We start from the raw sequence: 16,253 nt of genomic DNA, 5'->3' as shown, positions 1-16,253 counted from the left end.
GGAGGTAAAACATTTCCTAACATAAACAATGCAAACCTAGCCGAAGTGAAATCATGTGTCAAGTGTACATTTATCGCCCTATTTTGCCATTGACGCATTTGCATCGACATATTATTGCTGTGTCGAATCTGTGTTGCATGATATAACGTGTTCAGACAAAGCTCATACCGCTACATTGCTTGTAGGGAACCCGCAAAAGCGTTCGACAACTACACTGTGTCAGATCAATTGACAGACCTTAATGAAACAATTGCTGTTCTAGTATGAATAACGTTAAACGATAAAATGATGATTCTGCAATAAAATGCATTAAGTGCATTGAAAGATTATTTTATGTTTTACTATTACCACGGTACATATTCCTCCTTGTTAATTTGTGTCATAACAGTAGAGTTAATACAAACACAAAACTTTGATTGATAATGTCTGGCAGAGCCAGACGTCTTTATTGTCTAAAAATAGATTATGATATTATCAAAAGAATAACCCAAAACTTCAAATACGCTTTCATATAGAAAACAAATGTAGCAAATGTTATAATAGATGGCACAAAGTTAGACAACAAAAACCAATATAAGTATTGCAGTATTTAACTACAAATGTTATTCCAATTCCAAAGAAAATGATAATGTATAGAAGTTTTCAATCGCGCGCATTTCAATAAGTGAAAGGGTTTTGCGTGATTCATGACAATTAATCAAACCAAGCCATCTCCCTTCCCATGTGAAAGTTTACAATTTGCGCGCCTCCTGTTGTTATTGTGCAGTCATAAGGTCAAAGAAATATACAGTTGTAAATTCCAGACATATGGAACAGTTTATTAACGTTGCAGTATAAGCTTGAAATACATACCTAATAGAAATTGGTGATTGTTACTAATAAAACATAAACGAATTTATATAAATGCGTGTAGTCTTTCCTGGGGATGTTTGCTAGCATATTGAGAATCTGAAGACAAAAGTATTATATTTTATAGGTAACAATATCTTTTAGGTATATTTGCCCTTGTACGTACTAAGTAGCTATTTTTGTGCTTTCCCTCAAGTGTTGGAATTTTAATTTTGAATAAAGGATATTCATAATCTGTAACCAGCAAAGTTCTTTCTTGATTTATTTTCCATCTTTTTGATGTAAACTTCCTCCCGAAAGTAATGGAACAATACATGAATTTAAATAGTACAAAATATATATATATTTAATTTATCTAATTTACACAGATATTTTTCCTATTCTTTTCAATGTATTAAATTGTCTAGATGCTTTCTTACATATATTAATTATCTGGATGTCAAAATATAATAAAAATCAAATGTAACAGCAAATAGTTTTACTTCATTATAACAATCAGTAGTATAATGGTCCAGATTAAAACATATGTTATGTTACTGTACTCTGTTTTATATCCATTATTTTTGTCTTGGTTTTCTTTCATTTGCTACTGTAGTCTGAGAACCACTGCCTGTCACAAGTTATATATTTGTAAGCGTGTGTTGACATCTGTAAAGTTATACAGGTCCGTCTTTTATATTTTAAATTTACAATCCCTCCTTCAACATTGTATGTCAGTGGAAATCATAACAGACAAACAATCTTTTCGTATATTATAATAACTTTTATGTATTTATTTTTATTTTTCTTATGTATTTTCCGTTGGGTTAATTAGTGGCCTTGACACGGACATGCGCATTGACAAATAACAAATTTAAGCGCAAAATTCAATTTTAAACAAAAATAGATAATTTTGGTGTTTTTTTAGAATGATCTAGACTCATTTATAACCAGCAATGTATATAAAGTCTATGGTAATCGACGGCTTTAAGTCGTATGCCCAGAGAACAGAAATTTATGGGTTTGATCAACTTTTTAATTGCTATAACCGGCTTGAATGGGAGCGGAAAATCAAATATTTTGGATTCGATTTGCTTTCTGCTTGGAATCACTAACTTATCACATGTATGTCTTACGTGTTAAGTTAAATCTTTCGATAATTATTGCATTTGAGAGTGCATATTTAATTGTCATTGCAGGTATTTCATGATAGCTTTGATTAAAATTGGCGTAAGCTTCTCCCTTCAACTTACCAACCCATTGTAGTAACTAGTATGGATCTATTTACACAAATCTTGTGATATTTTTCAAAATGCGCCTCCTACTGATTGTTTACAATTACAATGGTTTGTCATCAACTTTCGCTTTTGTACTTTTGCCATAAAAATAATCAAATAAATGTTATGTTTCCAGTACCGGTTAATTATTGTAGATAAAAATAAATGAATAAGAAACGATTCGCCACACTAACGATTCGCCACAGAGTAATAACGATTCGCAACAGTTAAATAACGATTCGCCACAGTATGATTATAACGATGATTTTTAGTAATCAACAAACTTTTCCTTTTGTTTTAATATTTTGACAATGACAATAATTTAATAATGTTTCTTAATACAAGTAATATGAAGTTAAGGCCCCCATCGCGGATTTTCAATTTATCAAAGTAACATTATTACAGGAGTACATTAACAAGAAAGGAATTATATGTTGAAATAATTATTGAATTACTTATAAACATAATTATATGTCAATTAATATTTATATATAAATATATAGTTCATATATTATAATATATGTCAAATATTTAAACAAAGTATTGCAAAAACATGTGTTCATACGAAAATTGATTTACGATAATTGATTAAAGAACGCATATGTAAAACATTTGTCACACCTTTAATTTAAACAAGCCACTCACCTTAGGATTGTTGTAGAAATATTTAATTGACGCCAAAATAATCCTTTAATTATCTGACAATGTATTCAGATTTCAAAACAGTGCGGCAATTAAGCTTATGTTTGTTTACAAATTAATTTGAGCGAGCCGATATATGCCGATTAAGAGGGTTTAAATAGCTTAAAAACATACATAAAATAGAATTGATTTATGTCACATAAAACAGAAAGGCTGCCAAAAATGTTTTGGCTAATTATCCATTGTTTAGTAGTCTTTGAGACCACATTTATTTCGTAGACCATATGCATCTATGACATTTGAAATTTTATTTCCAGTACATTATTAAATGACATTAAAACAATAATATAAATAAATAAAGATAAAATACCCACATAAATTTGTAGACATTTTTTTTATCTATTTTTATAACTAGCTATTACAATTTAATACCTTCAAATTGATTCAATGTCTAGAAAAAGAAAGCTGTAGACGCAAACGGGATTAGTTAACTTTCAAATCCTTTAGAATGCTGGAAAAATCTTTCAAGATTTTTTTTCATGAAATTCAAAAGATGGTCAAATTCAAATTCCTTCCAAAAGTTCGCAATAGTAATATTTATGTTGTAATGCGCTTTACACGTTCTGTTTGTATTCGTAAGAAGTTCTTCTAATTGTAGGTATGGCTATAACTTAAGTAGGCAATGGAAACATCTACTAGAAAAGAAGGCATGACTTATCCATTTAAAAAATGTCATATTTAAAGATTGTCCGTGTACAAAACATTACAAACATAATGGCATTTAAATATATTCAGAAATTCAAAGACAAATTACAAGACAAACTAAATATACGTACACGTATATTTTTCCAGTTTATATAAATAACGAAGTTATAAAATGTGTTATGTAATTTTGTTAATAAAATATTTGGTTTTCGTGTGTTTTTATTCAATAAAATGTGTATTTACTATTTAGTGTAATTAATTTATGTAATTAACAAATGAAATATAAAATGGAAAAAAGTTTTCCATCAACAGTTTGAAAACAGATGTGAAAAAAATTTGTATTTGAACACGTGGCGAATCGTTATTTAACTGTTGCGAATCGTTATTACTCTGTGTCGAATCGTTATGTGGCGAATCGTTACATTACCAAATAAATTTGTCAATAGTGTGTTCTTGTTAAAGTTACATTTACTGTCTGTTAAAAGTTCCTAAATTTTAAGGATTAATGGTAACCATTGATATTTCATCATTTTATTATTACAGGTTCGTGCTACAAACCTACAAGAGCTTGTGTACAAGAATGGGCAGGCTGGAATCACAAAAGCTACTGTGAGCATTACATTCGACAATCTCGACAAAAAACAAAGTCCATTGGGTTATGAGCAGTATGATGAAATCACCATTACAAGACAGGTATAGAAGAAACTTCAATGTTTGAGATTGTATAAAGATGTCACAGTTCAGAACTGTTCACTATATAGGGGAGAAGATGTGTAAGCGGCCAGATAGCTGAGTTGGTAGGGTCGTGGTACGGTATTCCGACGATCCCGGGTTCGAGTCAAGGTCAGGCTGCACATTTTTCTCACCCTGTTACATTTGGCGCCCAATGTGGGACCGTGACTGAATACAGCTTAGGGTATAATTCAAATTGCTCTGTAACTCTGTGAAATTTTAGGACGAATTTCAATATAGCAGGGGAGTATGTCACGGTTCAGAACTGTTTACTATATAGGGGAGAAGATGTGTAAGCGGCCGGATAGCTCAGTCTGTAGGGTTGGGGTACAGTATTCCGACAGTCCCGGATTCAAGTCCCGGTCAGGCTACACATTTTTCTCACCCTGTGACACAGGATTTAAGCATCACCATTAGGCAACCAGACTGAAGCTTCAAAACACTCCATAAGAAGTAACATAAATTGTCCTGAAGTTCATACTCTGTCTGCATGCAGTATGCAAAAGTAATATACAGATTGTCACATTGAGTACAGAAAATTTAACTTCATAAATGCATGTTCTTTTCTTTAAGTAAAGTTACAACAAGATTTGTGATATGTTTACTTGAAGACATGTTTTACTTAAATCTGGTCAAAATGTATTTTTCTGTTGTTGCATTAACTGATTGATTCTTTGAATACATTTACCAAAGAAGTTAATTGACATAATAAGCAGATAACCTTCATGTTCAAAGAAAATATACATCGTCAGACTCCTAGGAAATTACATGAATTAAGTTAAAGTCATGAATTATTTACAGGTGGTTGTTGGGGGAAGAAACAAGTACCTCATCAATGGAAGTAATGCCAACAATACAAGAGTTCAAGATCTGTTCAGATCTGTCCAACTTAATGTTAACAATCCTCACTTCCTTATCATGCAGGGTAGAATTACCAAAGTACTCAACATGAAGCCACCAGAGGTAAGATAAACTAGTTTTCAATTTCAAACCCTAACTTTAAATTGTAATTTAAATTTGTTTAGAACTTTGATGACAAAGTCAATCTTTTTCCCCTATAAAAATAATTCTTTTTTATCCCTTACATGAATGGATGCAGTAGGAACTTAATGAAATCTTCGTGTTGCTGTCATCAGTTCTTATCAACCAATATATACCCTAATTAATGAATATCAACTTATTACATCATTATCTATGGCAGGTTTATCCAAAGAAATGTTCTGAAAATATGATTAGCAAATTGCGGTGCAAGAGGGTCTATAATTGAATGACTTATGTTCTATAAATAAGTGTTTAATTCAAGCATTGCACAGCTCTGAAAGTTGAGAAAATGATTTTTATCTAAGGTTGACTATTGAAATTTTGTGTAATGGTCCAGAGAGCCTTGAGTTTCTGAGTCTTCCAGACATCCTGAAAATCTGTATGTGCACTTGTATTTCTTTTCCTAGATATTATCAATGATAGAGGAGGCTGCAGGTACAAGATTATACGAAAGTAAAAAGGAGGCTGCTCAGAGGACAATAGAGAAGAAAGATATGAAGCTGAAAGAAATTGATACTGTAAGATTTATTATTATTAAAGAAATAAATTATTACCTCAATTGTTCTTTCATCATTAATGTATTGGTATTTTTTAAGGTAAAATTTTAACCATTCTTTTTTTTTTATTCCTTAAACTCTAAGTAAACATGACTTTGCATCAATTAGGCCATCCATAAAAAATTGTTTGTTTGTAGTGCTCCGACCGACCCATGAAAATGGCCCCGACTCTAAAAATTTTTTACACCTTCGAGGATATTTTTTTTTTTTTTTTTTTTTTTTGAGATCATTATATACCCATTCTGTTAAAAAGATCTTTCTCCAATAACTTTTCAGACAAATTTTGAACTGAGAAGTAGAAAAGTAAAAGAATTTTATTCCAAAACCAAAATAAACGCAGGCTTTTCATCGATATTTTGCCAAACTTCGACCCCGAACATCGGCGATTTCACATTCGCCAGAAACCTTAAAATTTCGCAAAGGGCATAAAAATTCTCAGTTTCCAAGCCAAACATGTGGATGAATTGTTCTTTTGTTAATTATTTAACATTAAATCTTATAAAAGTCAATTCCCTTTCGAAGATATTAGCTAAAATAATTGCCGATCGGATGAATCTCTTACACACTGTGTGAAGCTGTACTCGATTTTCCTATTCATTCCACTAAATGCTGCATATATATACGTACACGGTACAGTTTATGGAAATGATGCCCTCTTCACGATATTTTTACAAATATAAAGTTTTTGTCTGGACATATTAAACCAGACTAAAATTCGATTTATTTTTTATATAAAAGTTGAAAAAATATTGCCACTTTGTTATGTGAAAATGGACAGAAATGGTACCCTCATGAATTTTTTTTATTACATGATTTTACATGAGTTAACATATCTAACTTGAATACAATTTGATTTTTTATGGTATAAAAATGAAAAAAAAAAAAAGATTGCAACCTTGCTTCAAAGATAAAATACATACATCAATGAATGTTAAAAAAAGATTACCCTCCGTAACCATAGGCCACCACTGTATACATACATTTTTACACAAAATAATACCAGAAAAACTTTATTGTTGACATAAATTAATTTAAATCATTTTGCCATTCATGACTGTCAGAAAATGAGGTTACACTAAAACTTGTTGAAAAAACAAGTTAATTGATAAAATTTTCGCGGGAAATCGCTGGAAATTAATGGGTCTTTTCCGATACTTTTAAATAAGTTATACCTGTGATTTCTTTATAAGAATGATAATTATTCATTAATTTTACCTTTTCCTAAATTGTAATTTTATAGCCATATTTTTTAATCTTTGATGCAATCATGCACTGTTTATTCTTTCTTTTGTTTTTGTTCCTTTTTTCTCCTTTGTAATTGTCCGTACTATATTCCCTTTTAAACACCCAAATGGGTTTATTAATTGTTGCTCTCTTTAATCAAACTTTCAAAACAAACTCCAGGCTCCAGGACCTGTTGATTACACACTATACATGTATACAGCAGGTGACGTAGATTTTTCTACATACTACACTGCCATATATGGTAAGTACACACGACTGTGTGACAGGTGTAACATACATAATGATCTATTATTATGCTGGCTAGTGAATGGAGTTAATTAACATGGTTTGTTGGTTAAGTGGCAAGGTAATCTAAATTTTCAAGTGTACCCCTAAAATTTAACAAAAAAACAAACAAACAAAAAAGAAAAAAACAAACAAACAAAAACAAACAATAACAAAAAAAGAGCTAAAAAAATTCTGCTGTTAGTCATTTAATTTCAAAATAATTATATTCTAACCAGATTAATATTATTTGCAGGATAAATTCCTTTTATTCAATAGTAATGAGAAAAATGGATTTGCTACACCCCTCCCTTCTTTGTGCATTTAGTATCTGACAAGTCAGGACCAGTAAATGAAATCTTAGGTGGTCATCAAAAAAGGTGGTAATCATTGATTTTACAAACAAAACACCTATACTTGCAGTGTAAATTGCATTTTCAAATAACACTGAAATACTGGTATTGAGACTAATTCTGTTCTATTTTCTCAAAGGGCTAGATCTGTCAAGTAATCATATTGTATATATTTTTCTCATACCACTTGTTTTATTAAAGGTATTGTCACCTTTTTCCAGACATTGTTAATGTCAGTAAATAAGGAACAAGTTCAATTATTTTGTTTAGAGATGAAACAGATGCAAAATAAACAACAACAAAAGTGTTACATTGTATGTCTGTTATCATTTGAAATATTAAACAAAGAAAATATCAACAGAAATACATTTGCCTACATATTTTAATTTGTCTAAATACAATGCACAGTATATCATGGGAGGCTATATACTGTGTATTGCTATACTCAGTATGCTCCAATTTTGTAACAATTTCAAAAAAAAAAAAAAAAAAATCCCCTACCTACCTACCAACCTCTTGAACATAGGGTCGGAGCACTACAAACAAACAATTTTTTAAGGATGGCCTTAGTTAATAGTTAGGTATAGAAATTTTCAACTTTAACATTAAGTTGTCATTCTATATATTATACATGTTGAACTTGTTTATTAACAATGCTCTATTCAGCATGTGAGCATTTATACCATTTTTAGCTCGACTTTTTTTTTTTTTGAAAAAAAAAGTAGAGGTATTGTTATAGTCAGGTCGGCGTTGCCGTTGCCGTCCGAAAACTTGTACCTGGATCATAACTTTTTTATTTCTTGGTGTATTGTCTTCATACTTGGCCACAACAACCCTTGGGACAAGACCTTTCAGTAGACCACACTAACCTTGACCTTCATCCATAAATGACCTTGACCTTCAAGGTTAAAAGTCCAATTTTTGCTTGTTCATGCTGTTATTGGCTGTAACTTTGTTATTTTTGAATGGATTGTCTTGAAACTTGAACATAATAATCTTCAAGGATATCCCTTAAAAATAACCAGTCAGACCTTGACATTCACTCATCAATGACCTTGACTTTGAAGGTCAAATTATTGAAATTTTCATTTTTTTGGCTATTATTGGCTGTAACTTTGTTATTTTTGAATGGATTGTCTTCAAACTTAAACATAATAATCTTCAAAGATAACTGTTAAAAATATACCGAAAGACCTTGACCTTCACTCATTAATGACATTGTCTTTGAAGGTCAAATTATTGAAATTTTCATTGTTTTGGCGGTAACTGACTGTAACTTTGCTATTTTTGAAGGGATAAACTTCATATTATAACAGAACATTCTTAAGGACCAGACCTTGTTGTTTATCAAACCCAAATTTGCTTGGGCTCTTTAATGACCTTGACCTTGAAGGTTATATTACTGAATTTTCTCAGATTGTGCATTTATTGGTGTGTGTGTATGTATAGTATATGTATTATATATATATATATATAAATGTGTGGTTTGTGTGTATATATATATATATATATATATATATATATATCAAATATATATACATATATATATATATATATATACATATATATATATACATACATATATATATATGCATGTATATATATATATATATATATATATACACACACACAAACATATATATATATATATATATATATATAAATTGCGTCATTTTTTCTATTTTTAGAAATTGCATCATTTTTTTCTATTTTTAGAAATATGCGTCATTTTTTTCTATTTTTAGAAATTGCGTCATTGTTGCTATTTTTAGAAATAGCTTCATTTTTTTTCTATTTTTAGAAATTGCGTCATTTTTTTTCTATTTTTAGAAATTGCGTCATTGTTGCTATTTTTAGAAATTGCGTCATTTTTTTTCTATTTTTAGAAATTGCGTCATTTTTTTCTATTTTTAGAAATTGCGTCATTGTTGCTATTTTTAGAAATTGCGTCATTTTTTCTATTTTTAGAAATTGCGTCATTTTTTATTTTTAGAAATTGCGTCATATTTTTTTCTATTTTTAGAAATTGCGTCATTTTTTTCTATTTTTAGAAATTGCGTCATTGTTGCTATTTTTAGAATTTGTTGCTACTTTTAGAAATTGTGTCATTTTTTCTGTTTTTAAAAATTGCGTCATTGTTGCTATTTTTAGAAATTGCGTCATTGTTGCTATTTTTAGAAATTGCGTCATTGTTGCTATTTTTAGAAATTGCGTCATTGTTGCTATTTTTAGAAATTGCGTCATTGTTGCTATTTTTAGAAATTGTTGCTATTTTTAGAAATTGCGTCATTGTTGCTATTTTTAGAAATTGCGTCATTTTTTTCTATTTTTAGAAATTGCGTCATGTTGCTATTTTTAGAAATTGCGTCATTGTTGCTATTTTTAGAAATTGTGTCACTTTTCTATTTTTTAGAAATTGCGTCATTTTTTTCTATTTTTAGAAATTGCGTCATTGTTGCTATTTTTAAGAATTTGTTGCTATTTTTAGAAATTGCGTCATTTTTTCTATTTTTAGAAATTGCGTCATTGTTGCTATTTTTAGAATTTGTTGCTATTTTTAGAAATTGCGTCATTTTTTCTATTTTTAGAAATGCGTCATTGTTGCTATTTTTAGAAATTGCGTCATTGTTGCTATTTTTAGAAATTGCGTCATTGTTGCTATTTTTAGAAATTGTTGCTATTTTTAGAAATTTCGTCTTTTTTTCTATTTTTAGAAATTGCATCATTGTTGCTATTTTTAGAAATTGCGTCATTTTTGCTATTTTTAGAAATTGTGTCACTTTTCTATTTTTAGAAATTATGTCATTTTTTTGTATTTTTAGAAATTGCGTCATTTTTTTCTATTTTTAGAAATTGCGTCATGTTGCTATTTTAAGAAATTGCGTACTGTTGCTATTTTTAGAAATATGCTTAATGTTTCTATTCATATATATACAAAATATATAAAGAAAACTAATTTGACAAGACAGACCAACTAAATTTATAAAAAGGAAACGTTAATATATGTTCAAACCTTTCTATGTTTGCGTTTAGAAAAAGTAAAAAGTCGAGCTTTGCCCCCGCCCGGCGGTGGCTCTTGTTATGACAATTGTGATAAATAATTTTAAAAAAACACACACAATAATCTATGCAAGCTTATGATATTGCAGTCTATGCGAAAGACTTCTAAGTTTTACTGGACAGTAGGTCCTGTAAACTGAAAATTTTTACTGGACCAAACATGATTTTACTGGACCGAAAAAAACCTGATTGGTATAGCATTTTGAGTGACTTGATAAGTGTCAGCAGACAAAAAACTTGTGTACAAAAAGAAAATTATATTAAATATTATCAACGATGTGAAGTTATCTTTTTGCACCACAATCAAAATGTAAACATAAATATTGTTAGGCCATCCTTAAAAAATTGTTTGTTTGTAGTGCTCCGACCCTATGTTCAAGAGGTTGGTAGGTAGGTAGGGGATTTTTTTTTTTTTTTTGAAATTGTTACAAAATTGGAGCATACTGAGTATAGCAATACACAGTATATAGCCTCCCATGATATACTGTGCATTGTATTTAGACAAATTAAAATATGTAGGCAAATGTATTTCTGTTGATATTTTCTTTGTTTAATATTTCAAATGATAACAGACATACAATGTAACACTTTTGTTGTTGTTTATTTTGCATCTGTTTCATCTCTAAACAAAATAATTGAACTTGTTCCTTATTTACTGACATTAACAATGTCTGGAAAAAGGTGACAATACCTTTAATAAAACAAGTGGTATGAGAAAAATATATACAATATGATTACTTGACAGATCTAGCCCTTTGAGAAAATAGAACAGAATTAGTCTCAATACCAGTATTTCAGTGTTATTTGAAAATGCAATTTACACTGCAAGTATAGGTGTTTTGTTTGTAAAATCAATGATTACCACCTTTTTTGATGACCACCTAAGATTTCATTTACTGGTCCTGACTTGTCAGATACTAAATGCACAAAGAAGGGAGGGGTGTAGCAAATCCATTTTTCTCATTACTATTGAATAAAAGGAATTATCCTGCAAATAATATTAATCTGGTTAGAATATAATTATTTGAAATTAAATGACTAACAGCAGAATTTTTTAGCTCTTTTTTTGTTATTGTTTGTTTTTGTTTGTTTGTTTTTTCTTTTTTGTTTGTTTGTTTTTTTGTTAAATTTTAGGGGTACACTTGAAAATTTAGATTACCTTGCCACTTAACCAACAAACCATGTTAATTAACTCCATTCACTAGCCAGCATAATAATAGATCATTATGTATGTTACACCTGTCACACAGTCGTGTGTACTTACCATATATGGCAGTGTAGTATGTAGAAAAATCTACGTCACCTGCTGTATACATGTATAGTGTGTAATCAACAGGTCCTGGAGCCTGGAGTTTGTTTTGAAAGTTTGATTAAAGAGAGCAACAATTAATAAACCCATTTGGGTGTTTAAAAGGGAATATAGTACGGACAATTACAAAGGAGAAAAAAGGAACAAAAACAAAAGAAAGAATAAACAGTGCATGATTGCATCAAAGATTAAAAAATATGGCTATAAAATTACAATTTAGGAAAAGGTAAAATTAATGAATAATTATCATTCTTATAAAGAAATCACAGGTATAACTTATTTAAAAGTATCGGGAAAAGACCCATTAATTTCCAGCGATTTTCCCGCGAAAATTTTATCAATTAACTTGTTTTTTCAACAAGTTTTAGTGTAACCTCATTTTCTGACAGTCATGAATGGCAAAATGATTTAAATTAATTTATGTCAACAATAAAGTTTTTCTGGTATTATTTTGTGTAAAAATGTATGTATACAGTGGTGGCCTATGGTTACGGAGGGTAATCTTTTTTAACATTCATTGATGTATGTATTTTATCTTTGAAGCAAGGTTGCAATCTTTTTTTTTTTTCATTTTTATACCATAAAAAATCAAATTGTATTCAAGTTAGATATGTTAACTCATGTAAAATCATGTAATAAAAAAAATTCATGAGGGTACCATTTCTGTCCATTTTCACATAACAAAGTGGCAATATTTTTTCACTTTTATATAAAAAATAAATCGAATTTTAGTCTGGTTTAATATGTCCAGACAAAAACTTTATATTTGTAAAAATATCGTGAAGAGGGCATCATTTCCATAAACTGTACCGTGTACGTATATATATGCAGCATTTAGTGGAATGAATAGGAAAATCGAGTACAGCTTCACACAGTGTGTAAGAGATTCATCCGATCGGCAATTATTTTAGCTAATATCTTCGAAAGGGAATTGACTTTTATAAGATTTAATGTTAAATAATTAACAAAAGAACAATTCATCCACATGTTTGGCTTGGAAACTGAGAATTTTTATGCCCTTTGCGAAATTTTAAGGTTTCTGGCGAATGTGAAATCGCCGATGTTCGGGGTCGAAGTTTGGCAAAATATCGATGAAAAGCCTGCGTTTATTTTGGTTTTGGAATAAAATTCTTTTACTTTTTCTACTTCTCAGTTCAAAATTTGTCTGAAAAGTTATTGGAGAAAGATCTTTTTAACAGAATGGGTATATAATGATCTCAAAAAAAAAAAAAAAAAAAAAAATATCCTCGAAGGTGTAAAAAATTTTTAGAGTCGGGGCCATTTTCATGGGTCGGTCGGAGCACTACAAACAAACAATTTTTTATGGATGGCCTTATACATGTATTCAATGGATATTGCTGTTTAAACTTTAATTCCATACAGACTATATACTAGCAAAATGAGAGGGTAAATTTCAGCAAAAGTCTGGCATATGTAAACAGAATTATATATATCGGTAATTTAGTGAAGTTGACAGATTAATTGTTCAATGATTTTGGTACCTTCACAGTATAGTTTAATTTTTGTCAACATCTTGGACGATCTTTCATAGCTAAACACCAGTTGAGCACACGTGTAATTTAGCATTACTCTAAGTCTGTCGATTAAAGACGTAAATTATTCAAATTAATACACTGACACTTTCATTTGTGTAAACAAACTAATAGCGGGTGACCTTTCACATCTGGGCCGCTTATGTAATTTACGCGGCCGCTTATTATACCCCCACAAACGAAGTTTAGGGGGGGTATATAGGAGTCAGCTTGTCGGTCGGTCCACATCATGGTTTCCGGACAATAACTAGAGTTTGGAATGAGGTATTGTAATCAAACTTGGTATATAGCAACCTTATGTGGCAACTCTGGTTGATATTGCATTTGGACCCCCTGGGGTCAAGGTCAAGGTCACCGTTACTAAAAATAGAAAAATGGTTTCCGGACAATAAGTACAGTTAGGAATGAGATATTGTTATTAAACTTGGTGTATAGCAAGGGTATATGAAGACCTGGTTTGGTATTGCATTTGGACTCCTTGGGGTCAAGGTCACCGTTACTAAAAATAGAAAAAATGGTTTTCGGACAATAACTTGAGTTAGGAATGAGATATTGTAATCAAACTTGGTGTATAGCAAGCTTATATGAAGACCTGGGTTGGTATTGCATTTAGACCTCTTAGGGTCAAGGTCACCGTTACAGTGTTACTAAAAATAGAAAAATGGTTTCCGGACAATAACTAGAGTTAGGAATGAGATATTGTAATCAAACTTTGTGAAAAGCAAGCTTATTTGGAGACCCCAGTTGGGATTACAATTAATTGAAATATTTCTTTGTACACAGTTGATAGTTTGTGTTCAAATTTTTCTTCAGACTACTTATTTTTCAAAAATTCAAAGTTGCTGGTGGGAGTATTAATCACCTTCAGTGATAGGTCTAGTTGCCTTTTAATTGTACTAGTTGTCGGATATTTTTATCTTACGTCGTTACATTAAAGTTTGCATTATGAGAATGCATAACAGTTGACAAGCATTGCATGAGCTTATATTGTGTAATGACAACATTTTGATATGTTTTAAATTTAGGTAAATGTAAGGTTTTTATAAAAACCTTGATTTTTTACCGGACCGTCGGGCCGTCAATACATATATTTTTATCGGACCTTCTGATTTTTTACCAGTCAGGTCCGACGGTCTTTAGGAAAGACTGATATTGTTAGGCTATTAAATTCTTTTGGTTAAGCATGTAATAAAAAGAAATGCATTACTGTTTCATTACATTGATCAGGCCATTCTTTACAATTTTAGAAATGTCTACATCACTGATTTACTATGTAGATCTCTTTTAAGTATAGGTATATATTGTTTACAATTTGTATAAAGGTACTGAAGGAAGATATTACACCAACTATTACAAAACTGAAGGAGGAGAGATCATCATACCTAGAGTTTCAGAAAATAAATAGGGAGCTGGAACATCTCAACAAACTGTATATTGCTTACCAGTTCCTTTGTGCAGAGGTAAAATGTTTTATCTTATCAGATATTTCTTTTCTCGAATTTGATTCTATGTCTTGACAGATAAGTAGAAAAATAAATAGTGTAAAAGTGTTCCATAAATATTTAACACTTACAATCCTTAATATCATTAATGGAACTGACCATCTTTCAAATCTGTACAAAACCATTCTCCATTTTCAAGGGAAATTTCAAAATATTTTTGAATGAATGGTATACAGTGCAGACACTAATCAAATGGCATGTGTGTACTTGCTCAGTGTTCAATCTAGAGCGCGCCATTGCGCCATTGACCCCCTGAAAAGACCGCCGGCGCAAAACAAATTCAACTGTGGGCCCGATGGGCGCACTCATAGAAAATGCCCTAAATGACATTAGAATGCTTTCTTAAACCTGATTAAGTACATAAAAAAAGTTTCTTGTGAATAATATTAATAAATGCTGAATTCAAAACTGAAGTTTGTATAGAAAAACAAGAGCATGTTGGTAAGATAGTTACTGCACTCTGTAACCCTTTTAAAACCTTGATCGCTACGCTGTCTCGGCCGGGGTCTGTAAATACTATGTAGACTTTTTCTTCGTACCGTAACTATTACTTACTTTTGAGTCACAGTTTTTATAAACAAAACAAATCGTCACAGATAATCCAATACGTGCGTGTAGTTATAGTTTTTTCACGGTCAAAACAAATATATATGTCATAACTTTCCGGAGGAAAAAAACTATATATTTGTGAAAAGTGCGAGATAATTATAGAGAAGTGTGCATGAATTATTACGAACACGCCTTCATCCAATTAAAAAAGTCTTAAAGATGGAGCTAATCAAACACGATTGGCTAGGGGGTGTCTGACAATTGAGTAAATAAACTTTGATTGGTCTTTGGCTGGTCGGCATTAAAACATTGTGCATATCATTAATCAATACACGTGATGTAAGAACTGCTGCCCTGACAAAAGATCAAAGATACCGGTATGTCAATATACATTGTCTTAGCACCTGTTGACACTTTGTTTTTCGTTTGGATATATTGAGAAGGGTAAATGTTTTTAGCGACTATTGTAAGTTTATAGTCTTCATCAACAAAGCTAATTGGGAAATATGATTTTCTTTTATATATCGGGCGCTGATTAAAAAACTAAACATTATTATCAAATATCCATGGTAACATTAAAATAAGATTCATATGTTTCTTTGAACATTATGTCATCGTTTCTTTACCAATCAGTTC

The 16,253-nt window shown here is 30.5% G+C and overlaps 1 protein-coding gene across 1 annotated transcript in view; it reads left to right on the top strand.

The window, feature by feature from the left end:
- Positions 1-1,673: 1,673 nt before the first annotated feature.
- The window catches only part of LOC132716047 (structural maintenance of chromosomes protein 2-like), a 35,331-nt gene continuing 20,751 nt past the window's right edge, over positions 1,674-16,253 (top strand). Inside the window, 6 exon segments of the mRNA XM_060699193.1 lie at positions 1,674-1,868; positions 1,870-1,953; positions 3,996-4,145; positions 4,986-5,147; positions 5,633-5,743; positions 14,889-15,026. Coding sequence (XP_060555176.1) covers positions 1,785-1,868; positions 1,870-1,953; positions 3,996-4,145; positions 4,986-5,147; positions 5,633-5,743; positions 14,889-15,026 — 729 coding nt within the window. The 5' untranslated portion in view covers positions 1,674-1,784.

Source organism: Ruditapes philippinarum, unplaced genomic scaffold (genome assembly GCF_026571515.1).
Source record: "Ruditapes philippinarum isolate M1 unplaced genomic scaffold, ASM2657151v2 ctg1537_1_1_1_1, whole genome shotgun sequence".
NCBI classification, from domain to species: domain Eukaryota; kingdom Metazoa; phylum Mollusca; class Bivalvia; order Venerida; family Veneridae; genus Ruditapes; species Ruditapes philippinarum.
The sequence above is the reverse complement of the archived record's forward strand: the minus strand, read 5'-3'. Positions and strand labels throughout refer to the sequence as shown.